The sequence below is a fragment of the Grammomys surdaster genome, unplaced genomic scaffold (genome assembly GCF_004785775.1).
Source record: "Grammomys surdaster isolate TR1022 unplaced genomic scaffold, NIH_TR_1.0 322, whole genome shotgun sequence".
Taxonomy (NCBI): domain Eukaryota; kingdom Metazoa; phylum Chordata; class Mammalia; order Rodentia; family Muridae; genus Grammomys; species Grammomys surdaster.
This window is the reverse complement of record NW_021604741.1, coordinates 1,767,497-1,794,405: the sequence shown is the minus strand read 5'-3', so window position 1 is coordinate 1,794,405 and position 26,909 is coordinate 1,767,497. Positions and strand designations below refer to the sequence as shown.

Genomic DNA, 26,909 nt, shown 5'->3' with positions numbered 1-26,909 from the left:
AGCTTGTCTTTCTACTAATACTTGTGCGAGTGTGATACCATGGTCGGAATTCAGTAAACAGTACTAATACTTGTGTGAGTGTGATAGCGTGGTATGTATTCACTAAACAGATTTTTTGAAACAACTCAGTGCTGAGAAATCATAGTCTTACAATTTTTTTTTGTTTGGTGGGTGTATCCAGTATTATTTGTGTATGGTCCTTATAGGATGTAATGATATACATGTATATATATATATATATATATATATATATATATATATATATATATTATAGGTCTGTTGGTATGAAGATATTTTCCCAAATACTTGTATCATGGGTTACTTATAGCTCTGTTGGGTCAGAGTCAAAGGTGTTATTCTCATCTACCTCATTTCATGCATATATTTTTTATCCATACATCTTTTATATATACTTTGAATTATTTCATTGGTATGTTCTGTAAGATCTCGTTATGATAAATGATTAGTTTTATTCTGAGTGTTTTTGTCTTATGAGTTGTAATCATTGTCACTAATAAAAATGCTGTATAACAGTAGACGTGTTAAGAAATGACACACCGGGTGCTTCGGTCCTTCTTAGAAGGAGTAACAAAATACTCAAGGGAGCAAATATGGAGACAAAGTGTGGGACAGAAACTGAAGGAGGGGCTGTCTGGAGACCATTCCACCTGGCTATCCATCCCATGTGCAGTCACCAAAGGTAGACGCTGATGTGGGTGTCAGGAAGTGCATGCTGACAGGAGCCTGATATAGCTGTGTCCTTAGAGGTCTGCCAGAGTCTGACATATTCAGAGGCAGATGCTCACAGATAACCATTGATCTGATCAAGGGGTTCCCAATGGAGGAGTGAGAGAGAAGACTGAATGAGCTGAAAGGGTTTGTGGCCCCGTGAGGAGAGCAACAATACCAACCAACCAGAGCTCCCAGGGTCTAAATCACCAGCCTGGAAGCACATAGGGAGGGACCCATGGCTCCAGCTGTATATGTAGGGGAGGATGGCCTTGTTGGCATAGGTGGGAAAGGAGATCCTTGGTCCCATGAAGGCTGGATGCTGTGTGTGGGGGAAATTCAAGGGTGGGGAGGTGGAAGTGGGGGGGTAGGTGGGGGGACATCCTCATAGAAGCAGGAGGAAGGGGGATGGGATAGGGAGTTCCTGGGCAGGGGGAGCATGGGGTAAGGGGATTACATCTGAAACGTAAATAAAATATCCAATAAAAGAAAAGAAATGACACACTACATCAAAGGAACCAGTTAATCAAACATGATTAATTTTAATGTAATTACTAAAGAAAGATATAGCATTTTATTATGACACTCTAGCCGTACATTTTCAAAATATGCTTACTAAACAGTAAATGTAAGATAATGATTTAGTTAGTTACATTTTTAGGACTCATTAGGACTGATATTGCTCTGCCGTAAATGAATTGATTAACCACTTCAAATACAATAAGGATTAATTTGATAGAAGATGTTTTTGTGTATGTGTGTGTAAAACACATACAATGAATGACCAAATATCACTTTCAGGTTTCAGTAGGGAAATTAATGCAATGTCTGTAAGTTACTCATCACCCTTGGCCTTTAAGCGTGATAAAAATAAATGAAGCAAAATGCACGTTGTAACCCAAATTCTCATAGCTCCTTAAATCCTTAGCCAAAAGCGATCAGGTCTGATATGCTATTTGGAGCTTTCACGTAAACTGAATATACACTGCATGATGTTTGGAAGGTTTAATGATACATAGACAGAGATAGGAGATAGGGATGGAGCCTCCTGCGGTGTGTTTAGCAGTAAGTACAATGTAAATATTCAAATGAAATGAGGTTCGGGATAGATCAACAGAGGAGACTTTGCTGTGAGCCAGTGAGTGCGGTCAGCCGGTGGTTGGAAAGGATTTTTTGCAGTTTCTTTTAATTTTTCTACTTTACACAAGTACACTTTGGGCAAGAGAAAATGAATAATGTTTGCTTTTAGGCCCAGACAGTTTAAAAAAAGGCAAATTGGAAAGATTGTAAAAGGTCATTTTGAAGGTGATTCAGTCTGAGATTTAAGTCGGACAAAGTATTTACATTTTACCTTGTATTTCAATTGGGCAGTGACATTTAGATTTTTTTTGGTACGCTTTCTCGATTTTTGTTAATGCACTTTTCTCCTTAAGAACCCTTATCAATGACAGAAAAAAATACGTGGAAAGAAAAAAAATCATGTTCAACCTAAGTGTAATCATTCATTAAGAGGGACCATGTGAAATGTGTGTTTTAAAAGACAGTTCTTTAGTTGTTGGATATGCTTTGGGCAGCCTCTAAAAGACTCTGAGGCAGACACTGGGAGAAAAAAATCACCACCAGCAAAAATGAATTGGAGGAACAAAGATGGTTTGAAAAGTCCCCTGAGTCTCTGACTTATCTGGGAAAGGTTTTCTTAAAATGATAAGAAAGAAAGGATTGTACCAGATATGGCTTGTTATTTAAAGTGATATCTTTATCACGTACCTTATGCATTTAAGCTTCAGACAGTCTTATCACTTTTCTTTTAAATAGAAACCACACAAAAAAGGTATCTATGTATCAATTCCTAATACCTAACAGGAAAGTCTTACAGAATATCACAATAGCAAGAAGCAAATCTGTATACTATAGGATTAAGCACTAGTGTTGAAAACAAAAAACAAGCAACAAAAATTTCCCTTAGTATCCCCCTCCCCGCCCCCTGCAGATTCAGGGCTTAATGGTCTTTGTGGGGAATGGGAACAGAGACTCACACTTCTACTGTATTTTGAAGTAAATAATCCCTTAATATTAATCATTCATGTTTTGAAACCATGGGAAAATCCATGCTTTGAACGGGAATTGCTCATCCATTTGAGAAGTGCCAAACAGGGCCTATGCTAATAAATTAAGACAATCTTTTATGATTGAAAATAGAAAGGAACATTTAAAATGGTCTGATTCAAATAAGTCAAACCGTACATTTTCTAGCCAGCCTATCAAGAGTCTATGTGAGTTTGTCATCTTCCATTCTGTTATGAAACAGAAAAAGGACCAAGTCTTTTTGAGCATTAAGAGTTCCATTCATAAAGACTGTATAAAGAAAAAAAAAATCAAAACCCAAACCCAACAAAAAACAGAACAAAATCTTCACAGATTGTTAGTCATCTTCTTTAACAATTCTCATAAAATCTTCCCTTTCTTTGTTAGTAAATAAGCCCAATTCATAAGGAAATACTTTCCGACCTCTCCCAGTGAGATCCATGACTACTCTAGGAGACCCGGCCACTTGGAGGTGTCTGATGAAAGAACAACCCCTACAAACCAGAAATCAGTGCCTTCCCCAGGAGGATGTGGCAGAACCTGTTTCTAGTAGTAGGTAAGTCTATGTTAAAATCTTTGTATTTTCTCCACTTTCTGAGTATTTGCTTTTGAGTGGAACACAACACAACACACACACACACACACACACACACACACACACACACACACCTACTTACACACATGTACTCACCCACCCATACCAAAACCCAAACCAAAAATCAACAAGAAACCAAACAATCAACAAAAAAAAAAGCAAGAAGTAGCTTAATTATTTCCTTCTGCCATTTGCCCGAAGTTATTCCCCCCCCACACTCCAAGTTACTGACCATCACCTCAGATTGGGTAAAGTAATGCTAATTTTGTTAAATTTGAGAGCCAATGAAAGAATTGAGCCATCTAACTTTACAACTTTTCCATCCTCTGTCTCTGAACCCCTAAACTCACAACTTGAACAATATTCTACTTGTCAGTGACACAAAGTTGAAAGGTGTTGGCTAGGGTGGTGGCTAGACCTAATGCTATCTCAGTAAGCCATCTACTATACAACTGCTGTTTTCAGACTTTAAAAAAATATGTCTATGCTTTCTTTTTTTTTCTTTTTTCATTTTTTTTTTTTAGTCAAGTACTTTCTTAAAGAAACAATAGCACCACATTGGCGTAGCTGGCCAAACAGTTAAAGGGGAAAGCAAAACGCACTGTATCCTGTTTTCTGCGCATCCTCCCAAGTGCACAAACCATAACAGAAACCCTGGAGCCGTGGGGTATGAAATGGTTTCATCTACACAGACATATCACATTTCACATTGGCACTCAAAGAAGGAGAAGGAGTCTCAAGGGGCATGGATGCTTTTTTGAAAGATAGGATTTTTCAAGGAAATGATTTCTTCTTATTCTTACTGTGAATAGGTGTGTGTGCACAAATGCATGTGTAGGGTAGGTACATGTAGGGTGGGTAGTTTAAAAAGGATTTTTTTTTTTTACCCCAGGAAAATACATTATAATGGAGAGATGCATTAACTTTTTCTGTGGAACTGACTCAATCTTACAATGTTCAAGCACTTGATATTCTTTAGAGAATGGAATCAACATTTGACCTAGGTAGTAAATATTTAAGTAAATCAGCAGTAATCCTATCAAACAAAAACTCCTTCTTACCTATCTTTATAGTTCTTTCATAAATTTATTAAAATTGCTCCATTTCCAGACACTAAAACAATTTATCGCCATAGCAAAGCTTACAAAGTTTTGAGTTGCAAAATTTTAAATGTCCCTTTCTATCCATCTTGAGTCATTTTGATTCATCATATAAAGATCAGTTAGTTGGGTTTCAGAGTTTATGTAGATTTGTCTTATAGTACTCATTCATTTAAAAGTACAATGATACTTTAGTATAATTAATTAGTAAAGTTAGTATTTATTACTTGATTTCTGACCCAGTTGGAGAGGATTAGTATTAGATAAAGGATTGCATACTTCAGCTTTCTTCATTGAGACAATTTCTGACTGTGTATTGAATTAAGAGAACAAAATATGTGACAGACACTTGGAACCATCAAATCTAACCATGACGGGAAGCCCACAGATCTGGAGAAGACCACCTGTATGTTTTTCTGGGAATTACCAATTTGGAAATGTACACATTGTGAACAAGAACTAGAAGTCAGAAGTGCCACCCAGGGTGTGAGAGGGCCCAACTTTTCCTGCACCCTTCTGGGGAAGCAGGTAGATGGCAAATTGGCCTCTTATTCCATTTACATTTCTACACTAATCAGGTGCTGTTTAGTGTGCCTGACATTCTTAGCCCGGTCGACCGAGGCCTTTACTCAACAGCATCTTCTGCATTTCCCCAGACATTCTAGAGGGAACCCAGTGGAAGGAAAGCTAAAGGTGCCCTTTTAGGTTTTTCTTATACATTTTATAAGAATATTAATGAAGCTTGCAAAAAAAGAATCAAGCCTGCAGATAATAAGATGTGAATATTGGATTTTTTTTTAAGAGGCAGACAATCTTGCTGCATAAACAAAGAACATGTTTCTGGTTATCAATGCCCAGCTGAACACACTCAATACATCTCCAGGAAGCTGTATTCTTCCTTCTAAGCAGACACTAGGGACAACCTCAAATTTTGCCTCTCAAGTAGCAATTCTTGCCAGCATATTTTCATAAAATAAAAAAAAGTACATGCATATAAAAGCAAGGGCAAGACAACATCTGCTACAGCAACTTGTGATTGTAATAGATACGATTTCAAAATTTAAGGATGTCAGGGCCTGTTTTCATATGCTAAGTGGAAGGAGAATTGAGTTTAGCAAACTGAGTAGAGTCTCATTGATAATGTTAGAGTTATTTCTAGATACTAAGTGACTGGAAGGATTAATGAGAGTGGATAAATGGAATAATTGATTACCCTTTACTTAGCAAGGATCTTCTTTCTCATCTTTTCTTTCTTTTCACTTGTTTTTATAGTCATAAGCTCAAATGCAGAAGTAAAATCAAATTGCAAATCAAATGTCTCTTGCCTTATGACATGTTGGAGAGACTGAGTCATTAACTTGTCACAGTTAGTTGCACAGCTTCACCAATAAGAACTTGAATATGGTGGTGGCATCCCAGTGACAGATGAACGATCCTTGGAGCTACACTGTTAATGAGTTATTTACAGAATTCCTTGCATCCCAGCAATTCTGATGTTGCACCCTCCTGGAAACCCAGAACAAAACTATGAAGGTCTACTTTTTAATCTTTATACCACCCCTTTGAGGTAGGTAGATGACATATTGCCCCCCATTTTGCAGATGAGGAAAACTGAGGCACCGAGAGGTGGAATGACTTGACTGAGGTCACATGGTGGTGAGTTTAGGTGACCGAGGTTGCAAATACTTGTTTCTTCGGTGATAAAAGGAAACCAGGACTCCTAAAATCCCTAGCCTCTTGCTTTTCTCACTCCATAGCTTCTTCTCTGGACTTGACAAGTAAGTGTGTCTTAATGGACTTTATATCTTAAGTTCCTCTTGGAAGGCATAATTGGGGAGGCCTTTGCATCTCCTAGGAGGATGGATTTTTTTTTCAGTTCCCTTCCTCATTTTGTCATCTTAGGCTCCAGGCTTTCATTGTTTTTGCTTTGCTTTCTCCTTTTACTGTGTTGACTAGATTCTTTCATATAACAAACTACAAAATAGCACCATTGTACTAAAAAACAACAACAACAGAGTTTTACATACTGTTTGATATTTCCTGTATTATTGATATGCTAAATTTACATAGTGCTCTATATGGAAAAAATAAAAAAGAGAGAAACTGTTACTTAGGTTACATACTAACATCATTTGAAGGAACTGTTGAGAGTTTAAGAGACGCTCTATGCTTCAAACACACACCTAAAAATGATTGGCCTCAAAGTTGTAGTTATTGGTATTCTATTTTTTTTCTTCTTGAAACACGATGTCGAGAAAAAAAATAAAGCTTTGTGTCTAAAATAAATGCATCCAACTTATATTTTGTATAAATGCCACAGATGGAGTCAGGTACATTAAAACTTGGTGGGCCACTTGACGACTTATTTGCTATTGCTTTTGAGGAGGCCAAATTCAACAAATACAAATGTTAGAAAAGGGCGGGGCTAGTGAAGCTAGACAAGATCATTAGACTCTGTAAAACAAGCAGCTTGGGCTACGAGGGACGAAGTGGAGATAAAGGAACCATTCATAAACCACCTCTACACAGTTGCTAAATGAACGGCTTTAGCAGCCCAAATTCAGAGAGAAATTTAGTGCAACTGAATCTCTACGACACCCATGCATTTTCGGCTCTTAAGAGGCAGGGACTAGGAGATATAATTATATATATATATATTTTCTCTATAGAACGTTATTAATAAAGGATAAACAGCAATCTACCCATGCCAGGACCACTTTTTTTTTCCAAGATGCAAAGCTTTTTAAACAAACACTCCTAAAGACAATGTTGGAATGTTTACTTGTATATTTCATTGGGGGAAATGCCCATCTTTGAAATGTTATTGACTTATTATTGTCATTTGGTAGGTGGTTCGATGTTGCAGGTTGCTCAGGCAGCAAAGGATCCTGGGGTGACGTGGCATTTTCTGCTCCTTAGGAGGCTTCTCCTACATTCTGTAGGTCTTGTTTCCTGCATTCCCTCTACTTGTGTTCTTCAAATGTACTTCCTGCAAATAAGAAGGATAAGGGTCCATTAAGTTGTTGTGGTTTTGTATATCCATTCATGTCTTTAAGCGATTGTGTGTTGTAGCCACTGTGTGATTGATAGTTAACTTGACACATATATGCACCGACCAAACAGAGTAGTATTTCAGTACCTTTACAGATTCGTTATTTCTTTATGATGCTAGCTTTCACACTGTCTTGTAGTACTTTACAAGATATACAATAAATTCTTGGAACTTATAACCCCCTTTCCCTTTGTTCCTGTGCTGTAAGAGACCAGTACTGATTCTTTCTAGGTACCGTGACAGCCATTTCTAACACTGGTCCTCAGCCTTTTGCATCTTATGCCTCACCAACCTAGCTTTAGGAGGGTTTGGCATCTTGAATTCTTTGAGAAACATACAGATAGACAGGTCCTTAGTGAACAATTCAACCGAACTTGACCTGTCTCCAGGAGCTCCCACATCACAAGTATCATTGTTTTATAATTACACCAACATGCTACTCTTTCTATCTGCCTCTGTCCCATATTCACTCACAAGAAGAAGATGCTGAGAATTCTGACTTTCTGACTGGAAGCATATCTTTCCCCAGTGAGTAAAACCAACCCAACCCAACCCAACCCAACCCAACCCAACCCAACCCAACCCAACCCAACAACACAAACCCATCAGACTCTGGGGTTACCTCTGTTGTCTTGCTACACATTGTTTTACACTACTGTTTTGTTCCCCACCCTCTATGGAGAGAGGTAGCATCTTTGAAGCAGAAGATTTGGGGAATCAGGTAAAAATCACAAATCTGACCTGAGCTCAACCCTCTACCTTCTTCCACTTCCAGCAGTGCAAATTTGCTCAAGTAACTGTTTCCTCACCCATAAAATGGAACAATAGTATCTACATTATAAGAGCAAGGATTTAGCATTTATGAAGGCCCTTTTCTAGATCAGAGGCATAATCAACATGGATATTAGATGTTATTATTCATTTCCTCTCTTTCTCATGTCGCCTTTGTATTCATGTGTGTGTGTGTGTGTGTGTGTATTGTGGATGTTCACGTAGATGTGTATGTGGCTACACCTGTGGAGCTGCAGTTTTTTTTTAAACAGGTTTTTTTCATTGAACATGGCTGGAGTATTGAAGAGTAAGCTCAGGGCATCTGCCTGTTTCCACCCCTACTCTCTCGGCATTAATGCCTGCCTGTCAGTTCTTTATAGGACTGCTGAGGATTCTGAACTCAGGTTCTCATGCTTTCAATGGTAGCTTTCCACCAACTGAGATATCTCCCTGCCCCTTTGTGTCATATTAATCAGAAAGTAATTATTCCATGGCCCAAATGCCAACTTCTTTGAGTTGATATCCTTATCACTTCAAAAGGAATATGAATTTTGTTTAGAGCAGAAGTCCTATGAAAGCGAGACTCATCCACTTCATGAGTGTTAAAGCTCTGAGTCTCATTTGGGTTGTTGCAGGTACTTTACCTCTAGTCAGAGGGTGTTCTGTAGGAGGATGCAGTAGTGCAGTAGACAGTTGTAGGTACAGAATAACACTTTATAAGTCACAGTAGCTTTTATCATCGAGACATGTTTCTGTCAAGACCAGTCATTCTCACACTGGCATTCAGAATTGCCTAATTTTCTTCTACCTAAGGGAATGCATACCTACTCAATCTCAGTGCTGTTAGGAACTAAGAGACTTTAGAGACTTAGCGAAGGTGAGCAGATCTAATACTGATGAATACTATCAATACAAACCAATACAAATCAATACCTATCAACAAAAACTCTGAGGCATGCAGAGAATTTTCTAATACAAGTTGATTAGCACTGTTAGAACATTCATTTGCCTCTGAGTTCTTCATGAAATATGAAAAGAAGCTATCCCTTTGTGACTCAATGGTCATAATCATACTGACAGAATAGAAAAAAGGTGGCATTATATGAAAACACGCTTTAAAGTAACAGGTTCCTGGCTATTGTAAAAGAAGCAGGTCAGTAGGAAGTGGGGCCTTGAGTAGAGCACCTTGAAATGCTGTCAGTTAAAAATCCTGAGATCTTCCTTTTTCATAGCATACAACTCTTAGAAAGTTCACTACGTAACATACATTTCTTGCTGGGCGAAGCATTAGACACTAAGCTATGGATGAACTTTTGCTCCTTGTTCTGCTTCTTATAATAATTTTTTTTCTAGAAAAATGAAAGGAAGATATCTGTGGTGGAAGAATGGGGTCATTAAAGTTCACAAACCCTTTGAAATCTCACGTGTGGGCCTATTTGATTGTCTTGCCACATGCTTGAAGTAGCTGTAACGACAGCACTATTCTACAAAACTGCTAATTGAATGAACATACTAATTTTAATTTGAATATTTTCTTTCCTATTTAACATGGACACTAGCTTAGAAATAAAGAAAATCGAGTCAAGAAACACACGGTACCACGATCTGTTTAATCTCCAGTTCTCAAGCTGAGCTACAAGTTTGTCAAAAACAGATTTAGTTATCTTCTGTACTTTACTTTTTAAATGCAGGAGGGTTGTACAGCAGCTAAAAGTGGGGAGATGAGGTTAGATTGGCCATCTTACAGATCTTTATCTTCCAGGTCTTTCTTTTTTTTTCTGAAAGCAGAAGGTAGGCAGGGTAAGGTTGAGCAGAAGTGTCCTCTGGTGGTTATTTCATGAGTTTATCTCAGCATCCAGCAGGGAGAGAGAGAGAGAGAGAGAGAGAGAGAGAGAGAGAGAGAGAGAGAGAGAACGAAGCTCACCCACGACCACTCTAAATAGCATGCTTCCCAGGCACACAGGCTCAGAGAAAAAAAGCAGCTGTGTAGTCTGGTGTGCAGCTGGCTCCCTTCCCAGTATCTCACATGTGACTTCTTTGTTGCAGACAATGATAGTGATGGACAAAAGCACTCAGGGACTTGGTCTCAGTTGCATCTGTTGCTTTGCTCATTGTCTTAATTTAATTATGCTGGCTACCCTCGACAATAGGCTACAAGTGGAGGTCCGTTAGGAGCAGCCGTCCTCGGAGCTGGCATCCACCTTCAATACACTTCTTGACCGGTTATGAAACAGTTTCACAGGCAGCCAAGCAAAAACTTTTTTCTTTTACTTCAGTAGCTTGTCCAAAACAAACAAACCAGCTGAAACTGTTTCTAGTGTGCAACTAGACAGATTTTTTTTTGAAAGGAAAACAGTAGTGAGTAAATATTATTTCCAATTGACACCAGAGAAAGTAAGATTATTTAAAAAAAAATGCCAGTTTTCTAGCTGTCTGGGGTTGACAGAAGAAACCAACCCTTTTGAAAGACGGGCTAACCAGCTTACTAAGGGATGAGCTGGGGAAGGGGTTAATTTGTAATAGAGGCCATATGCTCTCTTCTATAGCTCTCACACTTTCCCCTGAAAAGTTACCCATAGACCCTTTGAGGGTGAAGATCATCAGAGGTTACTGATGATAAATACCACAAGAATCTTGTTTGACACCTGCTGAGGCCTTACGGTCTAGTGACTTCTCTCACCGCTCCTCCCATCCATTTTGGCAAGGTGATCTTATTTGTGTCCACTCCACTTCCAGGCTGAGGCTTGCTAAGGTTTAGTGATACGCCTAAGGCTGCAGAGGAACTGCTAGATTCCTCTAAGATGATTGTCAGATTCAAGAGAAGAAATCGCAGTCATCATCACTGGAGCATCCATCACATGCTAAGGGTCCCGTCATCCATGCTCTCTGCCTAAGCACTCTCATTTATCCCACAGTGTCCCTCAGGACAGGCACTGGCATCATGATCATTTGACCTTTAAGGGATCTGAAGATTGAAAGAGTTAAAAAGAAACTTGCTTATTTCTTACAGTTAAGCTGGGCTTCTGGTTTAGATTTATGGAAGTGTCTTCTGATTCTGGAGGTGACCTGTTAATTACTCTGCTATCTACAACTCCAAAGAGGTAAGAAAAAAAACCCTAGAGCTTCAAAGATCTCTTTCTAACAGCAGTAGCTCATGATATCACAGTTGTCCACCACCCCTGCTGGTTTATGAATGAAGGCAGGATGTCTGGGCTAGAAGACTCTAAGCTAACAGGGTGGGTGTCCTTCCTGACCACAGTGTCAGCAAGGTCACATTTGCATGGTCGTTTATAGAGCTCTGGAAATGTCACATTTCCAGTTAGCAAGAGCTATCTATCTCCTTGGATATTATTACTTCTGATTTTCATCACCATGCTTATTTTTTTGGGGGGGGGGTTTGCCTAGGGGTCAGAATATAAAAGAAAGACGATAGACTCTTAAAACTTCAGGAAGGAAGCCTTGCTAGTTTCAATAGACTGTGTTTCCATCTTCCACCCACTGCAAACAAGTTAAGTATTGTAGGGCATAGTCTATGAAGGGCCTGGAATCCTGTAAAATAAAGTGCTGGGGAAATAATGTCTGGCATAGAATATTAGCAGCTTATTTACAGAACAAAGTACTAACTCAGCATTGACCTTCTCCATGAAAGGCCAAATAGAAGAAGAAAGAACAGTGAATGATTGACAGGTGGCCCAGACAACAACTCTTCACTTGTTGAAAAGGATATGCTGTTGTTCTTTTTTTCTGATTGTCTTGGAGAACACACAGCACTGTGGAAGATGATTTAGATGTCTTGGTATCAGCTCTGACATCTTTTGACTTCAAGGAAACAAAAGTTCAAATTCTAGGACACTCCAGTTGGCCTTTCTTTTTTTGGTAGCCAACCTGAGTGACATGAGATCTACTTTATGTTAGGATGGGACTTTAAAACCAAAGACAATTCAAGAGACCCAGTATCCTGCTGTGTATGGCTGACTCTTTGGGAGCAAGGCACAGGTGTGTATGTATGGTACAGGATGTTAAGTTTGCCTAGCCTCTGGCTGCTTTCTTAGACATGACCTTCTTCCTCCTTTAATGTGATAGGAATCTCTATTCACGCCTCTCTATCACAGTGACTTTTTCCTTTGAACCATTTGGATTGTTCCAGGCTGACCTTTTACCTAAGCTGTGTCTGAGTGTAGTGGGGAATATCAAGACTGAACCCACTCTTAGAAAATATACATCTTCAGTGGCCAGTTTTGTCTTAACCACTCCCCCGATGGTTGTTACACTACCCTTAAGACCTGATATTAGTCTCAGATAGTCCTACTCCAGCACCTTTCTATCTCTTCTTCTCTTGGGATCAGATACTTTTTCTATTTGATGGTTTTCCAAAACTACTAAACTTCCTATTTTCTTTGATGTAGGTTCATCTTCTAATAAAGTCTTACTTGTCCTCCCAGAAGCCCTGGGTTTACATGTCTAGTCTTGATTGCAGATCCCCTACCTCACAAGAGTTACATGACTTTTGACAGTCACTGACTTGTTCTGACCTCAATGTCCTCTTCTATAACTTGAAAGAGTGGGGGTAAAAACACTGATGTCACCAAGCCATTTGATTGGCTGCTTTAACTTTAGTACACTTGTTTACCATAGAGAGATAGTTATCATTGTGTGTACTATCAGAGACAATTGGTTCAGATCCATTCTGTGAACTTGGCTCTTATCAACTCCATTTTAGTCTGGTTTGTGTGCTATCTTGGTGTGCCTACCTTTGTTAGAATACTGACATGTTTTACAGTAAATTCTGAACAGGTTTATCTCCCCACTTACAGGGACACTCCCCAAGACTAGGGGACATATTTCTTTTATCTCTGTACCCTCCCTAAACTCAAGCAAGGTGTTTGAGGAAACAAAAGCCAATATCAAATATGGCTTCTTGTTTCTATTGATTTAAATTTTATGCAGAAACAATGGGGTAGAGTTTAGGTCAACAGCAAGCATTATATGGCCACTTGTGCTCACAAAGCAAAATATAACATAACCTTCTACTGTCTCAGAACAGTCTGATGACTGACACAATCTATGTTAACTAAGAAGTGAATGAAATAATAGCATGCTTGGTTAGCATGTTGGGATCCATCGCCAAATGAGAGCAAGATCTTGACAAGACATTTAACCTTTTTCAGCTTATTTTCTTATCCCCACAGCAGGGAAAATGATAGCATTTCCCATGCAGGCTTATGATTAAGTGTTGTGATTCACTAAAGCTGGTGCCACAGGGCAAGTGTTGAATAACTAGTAGCTATTCTTACTATCTAGTTTTAAACAGTTCCTACTACCAGAGTACTTTCCATGCTTTTTCTGCTGATTATGGGCCAAGTTAGTTACTCTCTGGATTTGCAGAGTACCCTCAACTGCTGAGATAGCATGCCCACAGCTTTTTTACCTTTTCTCTTTTAATAAATAATAATAAATGAGTAATAAATAAATGTCTGATAAGTAAATAGGAATGCTCAGAAGTCAAGGAACTTGCATTCTTCCTCCCTTATTTTCTGATTTAGCTCAGCCTGATTTAGCAACTCTCTCACTCTGCAAATAGCCACCTGATTTGATTTCCATCGTACCTTCCTGTGATGTAAGAAACTGCTGGTAAATGGTTTTAAAGGCTAAAGGGAAATAAAAGAAGAAAAAAAATTACTGAAGAAATTTTTGGTTAGGCAGCAGAAAATATTTATATTGTCTTTAACAATCTGGAAGGATGTTACAAAACCCTGCAGGTTCAAGGTCATTTAGACAGAATTTTATGGATGAGTTGCTTAGGTATTTTTATTTGTGATAAATTCAATAGCAATAATAACAATGATAAAAATAACAATAATGGTGGTGATGGTGACAAACTACTAAGCCACACTACTGTCCCCTGAGGTAGTTGAGTTTGGAATTTCTGAAAGGGTTCAAATGAGACATTTCAAAAGTGCAATACCAGATTTTGCTAATGTGACTGATGTTTGCACATCTCACCTGAGGACCAGTTTTGATGTTCTTTTTCCTCATGTTTTCCCAGTGCCATTGTTATAACTGGAATATGGCTCAGGCTAATGTTGAGCTAGTGTGTGTGTGTGTTAATTTGTGTCACAGTGTCCTTGAGAGACCTGAGGCCCTGAAAAGTCTTCTGGTGTCAGTTCAATGCACTGGTGATGAGTTCACAGGGTTAGTAAGAAAGGGCATTGTCCTCTTACACTCAGTCTTTGAGTATGTGACAAATCTGGGCAGAACATTCAAACTCTGTGTTCTGAATTTTCCTTCTCACTGAGTCGAGAGAAAGTTTGGAAGCTTGGAAGACTCTCCCAAACTTTTAGGATGAACAAAATAACACTGTGACAGGTTGAAGTGATTTGCATCTGTTTGAGGTCAATGGGAGCCTTCGACATATAAAAGCAAACATGGGTACTGCCAGTCAGTGGTTTTCCAAGACAGGACAGTCTACAAGCGTGGTTCATCCAGTTTTAAAAATTTAGAGTGATTTTGTTGTGCTTGAAGCACCTCAACTCCTAGCCTCATATTCTTTTGAAGAATATGAATATTATTCACAGAGACAAACAGAGCATCTGATGGTGATCTGGACAACTAATCCTGGCTAATGAACAGTAATGATGCCATGCACGCACTGCTTCATTTACATGCTCTTTTTTCTCTTGTTTGCAGTGTTCCATAAACTTTTAAACATGCCTTGCCATGACATCAGCATCACCCATTTCCAAGAGCACAGTTGTCAAATGGGTAGGAATCTTTCCCAAACCCCCAACCTGCCATACTCTTGCTCTTAATTATCTGAAATTTTTTTGTCCTGCCATCACTGTTATCTCCAGCTGTGAAAATAGCCCATCATATTTTCACAGATGGCAGGGCTGGTTGGTCTTTGATTACTTAACCTCTTGGTGTTGGCCAGACAGAAAGCCCCATGTGAACACTTCTAGACTTTACACAGAATTTTGTAAGAACTTTTGGCATATAAATTCTTGCTTGGAAGTCAGGGCCATTCGGCCAGTTTAAGTTTTGATTTAAAAATTTTTGAAATTTCTTGGTCTTTCCCTGGGAACTTTGGAGCCATTTTCACAAAGAGAAGAATATTTGCTAGCATGCTTAGACTTTTAGGGAATGATAGTGGATGTTCTAGAGTAAGCAGAGGGCACCAGAGACTTATGGCTATGAAAGAGTGGGGGCCTGGTGAGATGACTTAGAGAGTAAAGGAAATTGCTTCTAAATCTAACAACCTGAGTTAGATCCCCAGGAATGTCATGGTAGAAGGAGAAAACAGTCTGTGTGAAATTGTTTCCAACTACCAGTATACACTCCATGGCATATGTCTTCCTCCAGAATAAATAGACATAATTTAAAAATGTTTGAAAGGAAAGGGGCAAGAGGAAGCAAAAGCCTAGGGGAATTATGGACAATAATCCTAATGTCTGACAGTTTGGTGGAAGGAACATTGAGTGGATGTATGGATCCATCTGTGGAGTCACGATTTAGATGTGGACCAAAGTGTCTCAAGCTGCAACACTATTCATTCTGTGGGAAACTACCGAGACCCACAGATGTGAGAGATCTATAGATTATACATTAGCTGAGGATTGATTGAAGCCCCTGGTTCCCTAAAAGATATTATAAAAACAAGACCAATTTCATTCTGCCCATTCAAAACCATTGCCTTTATTTCCAAGAAGACAAAGGAATCTTGAGATTTTTGTGGATGACAAGTGAGGTTTACAAAGGAAATTACATCCACTGAAAGAAAGCATCCTGGTAGCTACCCATGATTTTGGATAGTCATTTACCCACAAACCCTACTGGGTCAAACAAAGCTACATAAACATATACATCATGGATATAAGTGGACATTTGTGTTCATTTGAACACACACACTCTTTCTCTTCTCACAGATTGTTTACTGTGGTGAATTACAGATTACAAATTCCTATCAAAGGTATTTAGATTTAAAATAGCTGCAAGTACATATTAGTATTCTTATTTCTAACAAGCAACCCTCCATTTTTAAAAATCTCCTGACCAAAGCTTTCTAAAACTATACCCATAATGGTTACTAGAGGTGGGATGAGTTCTTGTGACTCACCCAGTAGACTACAGCACTGTTTATGAGTGCCTGGGGTTTTGAGAACTTTCTTGGAGGTGCTATGCATCATGCAAGGGTTCACAGATCTGTTCTACCCTACCTTGTATCTGTTCTCTAGTTTTTACAACATCCAGTTCTGTCTTCTGGAAGGTAAAATCTAAGTTGACATTTCTAAATTATATATCTTGGTTGCTGGATGAGACCCAATGGCATTGAGAAATCTCATTAGAGATGGGTTCCCAAGTATGTGAGCTTCAGGGAAGAATTCTGACTTCAATCAGGCCCCTGGGAGAGAAGTTGACTTCATTATTGCATGTTTAGTGGCTCCTGAAGAATCTTCTCTAACTAGTGTCAGGAGATCTTTTCTTGCTTGGGTTAAGGGAACCAATAACTGACCTTTCAGTCCTGAGGTAACATTTACAGTAAAGTCTATAATGGACATTCTAAAAGTTGCACAAAGAGATTGTGTTTGATCAAAATCTGTTAATCTTCCCATTGCTTTCAAAAGCCCTCATGTTAATTTCAGGCTGCCAACTTTATTCTGGATGAAGAGTCAACTTTGAGTCCTCTATTACATATTTCAAAAAAGTTTGATTCTCTTCTACCAAGCAAATAAATAGAGTACCTCACCCCTTTATAGACTCTTATGGATTTAAGCATTTGTTGGCTGTGTTTCCTTAGAAAGCCTTGTTTCCTTTCCACCATTGTTTAGAGGCAGGTAGTCAGGAGATGCCAGCAGAAAAGGAGTTAGTCTTTGGGAAATTCTCTGTGTCTCCTTTACCACCCCTTATATCTTAGTAGTACACATTCAAAGCTGTTTGGGGTTGGCTTGTTTTAAAGAGACAGTTGATAAATCAAATGCCAATGAAAAGCACTAGATCAGCTATCCTAGGAACCAAAGTGTCCCAGAAGCTCTATGAGCCTGGAAATATCCCAGTTTTCTATATATTTTGACAGTTTTACTGAAAACTAGTGAGATCTAGAATTCAGGCTACAATTAAAATGTCCCCAGGCACCATGGAATGAATCATATATTATATTTGATTTTAACTGGTTGAGAAGAAAATGATGGCTTTCTGAAAAGTTCATTGTATGACCTGTACTGGCTGGTTTTTGTCAACTTGACACAAGCTGGAGTTATCACAGAGATAGGAGCGTCAGTTGAGAAACTGCCTCCATGAGATCCAGCTGTAAGGCATTTTCTCAATTAGTGATCAGCCCACTGTGGGTGGTGCCATATCTGGGCTGGTGTTCCTGGGTTCTACAAGAAAGCAAACTGAGCAAAGCAGGGAAAACAAGCCAATAAACAGCACCCTCGACGGCCTCTGCATCAGTTCTTGCCTCTATGCTCCTGCCCTGTGTAAGTTCCTGTTCTGACTTCCTTTAGTGATGAACAGCAATGTGGAAGTGTAAGCTAAATAAACACTTCCCTCCTCAACTTGCTTCTTGATCATGATGTTTTGTGCAGGAATACAAACCCTGACTAAGACATGACCTTAAAATAAATATCGACAGTTCTTCATGTGGAAGAGCTGGACTAACCATTTTAATTGGATTTACTCACAGAATCAGGTATTCTCCGGGTTGGGAGGAATCTTAGACTACTAAGCTCTCTTCTGTCATATGTTGGAGAATATGTACATATGTTGTCAAACACTGGCTTGACATTATTGGCCATATCTGATACTTTACTTCAGGAGACTTTTCTGTGGCTACAATTTCCAGAAGTACAGTAATACTAGCTAGTAGTTCAATAGGGCTTATATTATGTGTAAGCATTATTTTGAGTAATATGTAATATATGCATGTGTAATATACATATCTCTATATATATATGAACAAATACAGATATGGCTATATGTACTTTTGGCATGTCCTCACAACAGTATGGGATAGATTCAGTTGTTGGTATGTTTGAGAGATTAGGGTATTGAGATGTAGGTGAGAGAGACAGTTTGTCCATCAGTATACAGCTAGACAAAGAGTCTCTGACGTGCTTCAAGGCAGACTGACAGTCTGTCCTCTCGATGATACTATCCATCTCCAACTTGTAAGCTTCATGCCTTATTTAGATGTTTACAGTCATAGGTCCTCAATAAATTTTGTCTCAGAATTGTGATTCCTTACGTATTTTAATTAGTTTTAAACAAGATTATCAATTTGCCTCCACAGAAACCCTTGAAGCTTAAATGTGATTATAAAGAAGGATCTACTCTGTTGAGTTCAAGAAAACACTGACCAGGCAAATCACTGTGGAGTATTAAGCTAACCAAAGACTGTGCATTAAGTCTTTGAACAATTTCAATTTTGAGCTTAATTTCAAATATGTGAGGTGTCAGCCAAGCTCCTTTGCCTTTTCTGACTTTGTTTTTGACTGCCTCACTATCCTAGGTAAAGAAACATGCTTCATGAAAGAGCAATGCATTGATTATGTTTTCATTATCCATATTACGTGGCAATGACATGTAGGCATGCTGAGGATTGCTTTAAAATGGTTTAAACCTACTTCACAAAGAAATGCATGTCAATACAGTCTAGGGCTGTGAGAACTTATTTTAACTAGAAAGTCCTATCACTTTCAGTTTTCTTTGATTGAGGTTTATAATTAGCTACAACCACCCAATTCTTTCCATACGACATAGATTCTGAATTCTATTGTTGAACTGCGGTTGCTTCCGAGAGCTGTCTGAGTCTGAAGCTCAGGCTACAGTGGCATTAGTGACAGCTTTTGCCTGAGTATGGCCCTAAAGTGTGCTGACTTAATAGAACACAGTTTTTCCTGATAATCTAGGACTACTTTTTGCAATGATAATAGAGATAGGCTTGCTTTCACTGGGGGTTTTGACACTGGCTTCTAATTGATCTTTGGTCCTATCTTGAGCTCTGAACACCTTTGTAATATTGAGGACATCCAAGATTTTCAGTGAGCCATGGAGAAATGATCCAAAAAAAAATTATCAGGAAGAGGAAGGACTAGGCAGAAAAGATGCTTCTTTACACCGGATTTTCTTTGAAGTAGGTGAAATAGATGAAATATCTCACTTGTGGCTTTCAGTCATTTTACCGCCCTAAAGGGTGATCATTAGCGTGGCAGTGTTCTTCTGTCTTCTATACTCTCTTGGTGTGGGAATTCACAATTTGGATAATCTTGAGGTTTTGTTTTCTGCTCCATCTTGTTTGCAGTGATTAAATCAAGGGAAGTAAGGGCAAAGGTCATCGAGACCTACCTTCTTCTGTGAGTTGATTGTCTCCTTCTCCAGAAAATTCAGCACTCTTGATAGCACTTGCAAGCTTTCTTTTGGCAGACAAATAATAAACCAAGGGGAGATTCCCCATGCCCAACTCTGTGTCCCTTTTCTCTTTTTACTTGGTTCACATGATAGTTGTTATTTGAAGAGGCTTAGAGACCAAGTATTGATCTCACCTATGTCCAGATCTCAGTATCTCGTTCTTTAAAACAAAGAGGCGAATCAAATGGCTTCCAAGGTCTTTAGCATCATTAACAGCATGGTCCTAAGGGTTTTCCAATGAAGAGTATCATAGAATTTGAGATCTCAGCATCTAGTTCTGTGTGTGTGTGTGTGTGTGTGTGTGTGTGTGTGTGTGTGAGAGAGAGAGAGAGAGAGAGAGAGAGAGAGAGAGAGAGAGAGAGCGATAGATATGCTAAATGATGTAATTTGATATCAGGTACATTCATTATGAGCTAACTGCTACCATCTACCCCCAAATTCATATTTAAAGTTCCAATTCCTAGTACCTCAAAAATAGAGTACACTTAGATACAGAGTATTGAGGTCATCAAATTAAAATGAGGCCATTAGAGTGAATCCCAATCCAGTCTCACTGATAGCCTAATGAAAACACATTCTTTAGACACTGAGATACCTACAGAGGGAAGATTTTCGGGACACAGACAGGAGGCCTCCAAGGGACTGATACCTTGAGTGAGGACTTCCACTCTCTAGAACTATGAGAGGAAAAATGTGTCTATGGGTTAAGCCATTTAGTCTGTAGTGCTTTGTTATGGCAGCCGTGGTGAACTAATATGTCTTTGTGTCTGATATCACAGTACAAAATAAAAGTTCAGTGATCTTTTAAAAAGTTACCTCACAGGCCTTTTTGTAAATACTCGATGCTCTTTGGCCTATACCCTGGACTTGACCAAGAAGCAGAACCACCAGTGAAATTCAGGACCGAAATCTGGGAACTTCAATGACTCAATACAGCATTGCTGCGACTTTAGGATTAATATTTAACTCTGAACATATATTGACATGGGCAATTCTTCTATAACAGATTTGTATAAAATTTGGAAGGCAGGCTGAAGATGTGATCTTTATTTTGTATAGTTTTTTTTTTACTCTGATTTATATTTTTAAGAAGGGGATGGCGTGTCTTGTTGGCATTTTTTTAAAAAAATTTCTTGTTGTTAACATGCTATCCTTGTCACTTGGCACTTTCTGAGGTGTTACACTTCCCCGTGCCATTCTTCCCATGTGTAAGTGCCATATGCCAGAGAAGGTCCTTCTTACTTCCATCACTGACATTATCCAGCCTAGTGAAGACTGCCTCGCTCCATCTCCTCTACGGCTTCTCTGGGTTTCTGTCCTCTCCTCCTTCATCCCTGTCCCCGAATGTTTCTCTTTCGGCCTGCTTCTTCACAGTTCCTAGCTCAGTCTCCTTTCTCTGTGACCTCTGATTTTTCTGTGTTGCCTCCGTTCCCTCCTTCTGTTCCCCTCCTGGGTGTGTCTTTGGCTCACCTTTCCTTCTCCTTTGTAGCTTCGTTTTCTTGTTTGTCGATAGGGCCTGGGACTGCAAACATCACAAAAATAATTGCATTGAGAACGGATGGCTCCTGTGCTGAAGACGGTTCTTGAATCTGCCCAGAATGCTTGGGCTCCATAGGAAACAGGAGCCAACTTTGTTGCTGGAGAGGGGTCTACAACTCAGGCACCGTTGGGCCTCGTCTCTCATACCCACTTCCTCTTCAGCTAGAATGAAGGAATGCTCCTTTTCCCTTCATTCACACACTGACATCCCCTCTGACTCTTGTGCTCACTGTGTTCTGTCTAAATCAAATCCTCTGAGGTGACTCACTGGATGATGTCTCCACTAAGACACCATGGTCCTTTTTTAGCCTTGGCTTTGGCTTAGGGTCAGGAAGCAGCAAAAGTGTCAGTGTGAACTATTTGGTCTCTTTTCTTGTGCTTTCTGCACAACATTAGTTTTGTTTCAATGATAGAATCTACTTGTTCACTTTTTTCCCCAAAAATGCCTCAAAACACTTAAGAGAGGGCTTTTACTTCTTTATCTTCCTTCCTTTCTCTCTTTCGTTCTCTTTTATCTTCTCTTTATCTCTATGTAAGGACTATGATTCTACTTACACTCTAATATATTCATTCCTTCCTTCATTCATTCATTCACTCATTCACAAGTATATCAAGCGGCCAACATGTGTCAGATATTTTATCTGTTTCTGATGGCACAGATGGTCTTCCTGAGGTTGCTTTATAATAAATGCTCGGACAAAGCATGTCTTATGTTTTGATCATTAGAAACATCTAAGCATTCCCACAGCTGAACAGAGTATGTCTATTTTTAAAATTTATTTAATGTATTTTGAACTATTGAATGTATTTTTAAATTAATGTAATATTAATTATTTAATGTATTTTTCTTCAATTTATAATTGCTGCTGTGAATTTCAAATAGGTCCCAGTAAGGAGTCTGTATTTGGACCATTGTAGAATTCCAGGACTTTCGACTTTTGTTATTAGATACAATTGTGAGAAATTTTAATCTTTGTCTAACAGTTATTTGGTGCATGCAACTTGTAGCAGTATATTCTGTCATCATCACAATGTTATTGATAGTTAAAACTTGGAATCCTACTTGGCCAATTGACCTCATTGGGCAAATTGAGTTTTCACAGGTTCACCTGGCTTTCCACCACCTTCCAAGTATCAGATTATCCAGGGGTGTGGAAAAGATAATTCAGAGTAGAGAGTGATTGGAAGGGTGGCCCCTTAAGCCACCCTACTGGTAGGATTGGAACTTTTTGACGTGTCACCTAGAAGACATAGGACAGAATTTTCTTTTGTGCTCCTCCCCCTGTACCACATATAACAGGGCAATCAAAAATGACTGCATTTCACCCACACGAGCTTACCTTCTGAGTCTTGGGCATGTCGGTGTGGCGCTGGGCACGGATAGAGCGGGCTGACTTTGTAGGCTTCAGTGGGGCGCAGTACATCTCCAGCCGCCTCAGATCACAGCTCCGGAAGCAGCATTCATCCACGATGCCTGTCTGAGGTGCCCTCCGAATGCTGGAGCCATAGCCTGTGGGCTTGTCTGCACAAATCAGAATGGGCTGGCGTTAGAACTGCCTGTGTTCACAGACTTTCATGTAGCCTCTGATGTCTTTCTTCTCCCCATATGAAGTCTGCATACTTCTCCAACATGTCACCCTTTTCTTGAAGTATCTCCAATATGAGTGGCCCTGTACATTCTTCTAGATTCCCGTATGTTTCCTGGAGTTATAGCATACTCATGAGGAAGACTTCATTTGCCATGCACTTAATTTGTATTAAGTTTTCCCGTGTTCTCAACCAATATTCAAAGATCCTGTCTATGTCCAGTCCTATCACCTTTCTTTTTATTGTCTTAGTTGAGAGGCTTTGAAGAGTTCTAGTTAAAACAAAATCACAGATCAAGTTTCTTGAAATGTTTTAAACATTGTTTTATTGTTAAATTGACAAGGTAATTGTAATATTGGGACTTTAATATTGCATACATATTGTTTAATAATCAGCTGAGGGTACTTAGGTTGTTCATCATCTCAAACATTTGAGCAAGAACCCCCTTTGATGTATGGTACTGGGAAACTGCATCTTATTCATCACTTTAGTAAATGCCTACAGTTTTATATGTAGGGCAGCTCAGCTGCTCTTTTATCATCTATTTCTCTTGTAAATTAAATTGCATATAAGCAAGGTTTGAAGTCAAAACATATATCTTTTATTGCTGGGAAAACTGAGACTCAGAGTTTGAAGTAATTAGTGGAGTCAGGATTCAGACTCTGATCTACCTGCTATTAAGCCCCAGGACCTCATGGAGCCCAGAAAATATTGGTGTTGGTTTATAACCCCAGAAAAGCAGCATAAGCTCTATAGGTCTCAATATAATTTTGTGAAAGGCAATGACATGTTTGTTGTCAGAATTGAGGGTAAGGTGAAATGGTGTATTAAATAAAGTAATGTATAGCACCTGCTACAGAAGAGATCTTGACTACCTATTTGTTTTTCCTGAGGATCTTTTCCAAGGTCTTAAAGTATATGTATATATACTTTAAAATGTTTTATATATATATATAAAACATTGTTGCTATTGACCGTATACAGAAGCTTAGAAACTCAGAACTGATCACAATACTAGCGGGGGAAGGGGGCTTGCCCAGTTGCCCCAGAAAGCCTGGAGCAGCCATTTCTGTTTCCTACAGAAGAAACTGTTGGGCTGAGACAGGCTACATGGCAGTGAAACCACAGATACCAAAACTACTTTGATATTTGCACATCAGCTAGCCATCTTTATTGGCCAAGTAGGTATAGGGTTGATTTGATCTTGATTTTGACCACACTTTTACAGGCTTTGATGTAGTACTGTATGGATAACATTTGACTTGATTCACATAAAATGTGAAGCTGTATTGTCTTAGATAGGGGGCACAAAATTTTGGACTGTTCTTATCTTCTTTACATCCTTTGGGAGGTGGGATGCTTATCATATCTCCTTTGACATGTAAGCTTTTATGAAAGAAAGTTACACACCACAAGAGTTCAATTAACAACCTGATATATGCTTAGTCTTAATTCCCAACCCAAGAAGGCATGGCATTAAAATAAAGCGTTATAATCACATAGGTAATTACACAATACTTAAGAATGGGCATATGAAAATCAAAGTCTTCATCTATATTTTCAACTTCTTCACTGGGAGATCAGGACCATGACGATGGCCCTCGGTCACACTAGCTTGGCTGCCTCGCTGCTGGAGAAGCCAACTGTTCATGGAGTCTTCTAAGACCCCAAATGTTTTCCTGATGCTTGGCACAGGATCATTGTCGCTGCTTCCTCACACAAGGAAGGTTTATTCTCAGGGCAGCTGGAGGTAGTAACTTACTGAGGGTTCATTTGTGGTCTCTCTGGGTAGGATCTGCGATCTCTCTCATATTCTCTCCTCTCTCTCTCTCTCTCTCTCTCTCTCTCTCTCTCTCTCATATCCTCTCTCTCTCTCTCTCTCATATTCTCTCTCTCATATTCTCTCTCTCATATTCTCTCTCTCTCATATTCTCTCTCTCTCATATTCTCTCTCTCTCTCATATTCTCTCTCTCTCATATTCTCTCTCTCTCTCTCTCTCTCTCTCTCTCTCTCTCTCTCCCTCCCTCCCTCCCTCTCTCCCTCTCTCTCTCTTTCTCTTTCTCTCTGAGCCAGCACTGTGGGCTCCTCATGGTTGTAGGCTTTGGGAAGGACTAGGCAGCTGGTCCCAATGGAGTCTCAGCAACACTTTTACTGGCCATTAGAGGAAAGACTAACATAGAATTGGACTCAGGGCTTTTGTTTGCCAGCCAGGCCCTGGCAAGTTCAAACTGGCTAGTCCCCTGGGCAATGTAAACAATGTTTTTTGTTTTCCTGACTTTTTTCTTTAATAATCTTTTCCTGGGATAATAAATTAGAGGAAAGACACAAATGGACACACATGGCTTTTGTAATCCACGAAGGACTTCTGCATAGTTTTCTAACTGGCTAACATGTTAAAACTAGAGGTTCCATTTGGGTTCTCTGTGTGGGTAGGGGCAAAGGAGAGAAGGGGCCTCTTTTTCTGTACCTATCACAATGGTAACCTTCATGTAATGGCAATCCTTTTTATATAGTACACATTTCTTAGCAGGCCTGATTTCTTAAGAAACTGATTTCTTAATCTGTCAGTTGTCGATTATGGAATAGTTATTTGATATTTGGGATTAGGGTTGGAGGAGTTCTTCCAGAAACTTCTAAACTTGGCCAGTTCAGATATAACTGTTTTCACCACTCAGGTTTATGGATTGGAAATAGAGAGAGATAGATGGGGGGATTCTAGGACCTATTTAGGACTTCCATTTCAAGCCCTTCTCATTTAACCTTACTTCTGTGATCCTTGCTTGCTGCAAGAGAAAGACACCAGCCAGTATCTTGGCATAGCCAAAAATATTTCCATGCATTACATGACCCTTCCTGATGACTTTCAACAGCCATGAGACCGTTTCAGAAGATGAAACAGACAGTAATCCTCACCACAGCAAGGAATAGCATATGTACTTAGTACCTAGTTTGCTGAATGTCTCGGAGGAGCTCAGAGTTTAGTGTAGTTATTTTGTGTTTTCCAGGCCACAGATTGATGGAGTTTGAAGCAGAGAGCTCTAGGATTTTTATATAATGTCTGATTAAGAAGCTTGATCTTATCTTACAACTGTTCCTTTTCTTAAAAATGCTATTGGAGTGGTACCATACACATGTGGATTTTCCCATGAATGTAACAACTAGTTATATTAATTCTAGTTACCACAATTCTGAAAGGATACTTGTCTTTGCCAATTCATAAAGACTGCAATGGACTCACTGTACTTTATTCAACATTTATGAATATAGCAAATGTTTACCTATTGCTGCTTAAAGCTTAATCCATCCTTTGAAGTCTCCTATAGGCTTGATTTTATTAGCCACCTCTCAGCAATTGAGGGACCATGGTTGCGAGTCCAAGTCTTAGGTTTTTCTTCTACAGCCTCCTATAAGTCTCTTTTTTTAGAACCCTAAAAGTGTTTACTGTTTGGTCTAAAATAGGAAGACTGATGCAATACAGTTTATCAGCTGGGCAATCAAGCAGATCTCCCCAGCACCTTTTTGATATAAATGAGTAAATTAATCACATCCAAATTACAAAAAAATTTAGTCATTTGATTTATTTGTTTGTAATGAGGTGGAACTAAGGGTTATGTCTTTAAAAACTCCTGTTACATATTTTATTCTGATTGACTCAATCAGAATTATCAGGTAAACAAAAAACAAAATTGTCTTAGCATAAAAGATTTTAAGCATTTTGTTAACAAAAAAAAATAAGGTAAAGAAATGTAACAAAGTCTCCCCTGCAAAAAGCAGCTAAGTAAAGGCTATGCAAATACCTCTGGGTGACCAAAGGAGCAGAATCTTATATTGGAAAGTAGACAGCATTTATGGTCTTTTCTATGCCAGAATATAGAAAATCTTGGCTACATATTCATCCTAGTTGGGAATCAATTACATTGTCCTCAAGAAAGAGCTTTAAATATGTTTAAACCTAGAAGATGGAAATGATAAATCATCATTCAGTTTCTCCAGAACACTCAAAACCACTTTTTGCCTTTAGTCAATGCAACAGTAAAGGACAGGTGT

At 39.0% G+C, this 26,909-nt stretch overlaps 1 protein-coding gene across 9 annotated transcripts in view; it reads right to left on the bottom strand.

Annotated features, from left to right (window-relative positions):
• Positions 1 to 1,246: 1,246 nt before the first annotated feature.
• Igf1 (insulin like growth factor 1) overlaps positions 1,247 to 26,909 on the bottom strand; it is a 76,779-nt gene continuing 51,116 nt past the window's right edge. For 7 of the 9 annotated variants that reach the window (XM_028778030.1, XM_028778031.1, XM_028778034.1 and 4 more), the window contains 3 exons: positions 22,615 to 22,796; positions 21,206 to 21,257; positions 1,247 to 7,498 (listed from right to left, as the gene is read on the bottom strand). In XM_028778030.1, coding sequence (XP_028633863.1) covers positions 7,473 to 7,498; positions 21,206 to 21,257; positions 22,615 to 22,796 — 260 coding nt within the window. In that variant the 3' untranslated portion in view covers positions 1,247 to 7,472. The remainder of the gene's footprint in view (positions 7,499 to 21,205; positions 21,258 to 22,614; positions 22,797 to 26,909) is intronic. The other 2 variants (XM_028778029.1, XM_028778037.1) reach the window with 1 other exon arrangement.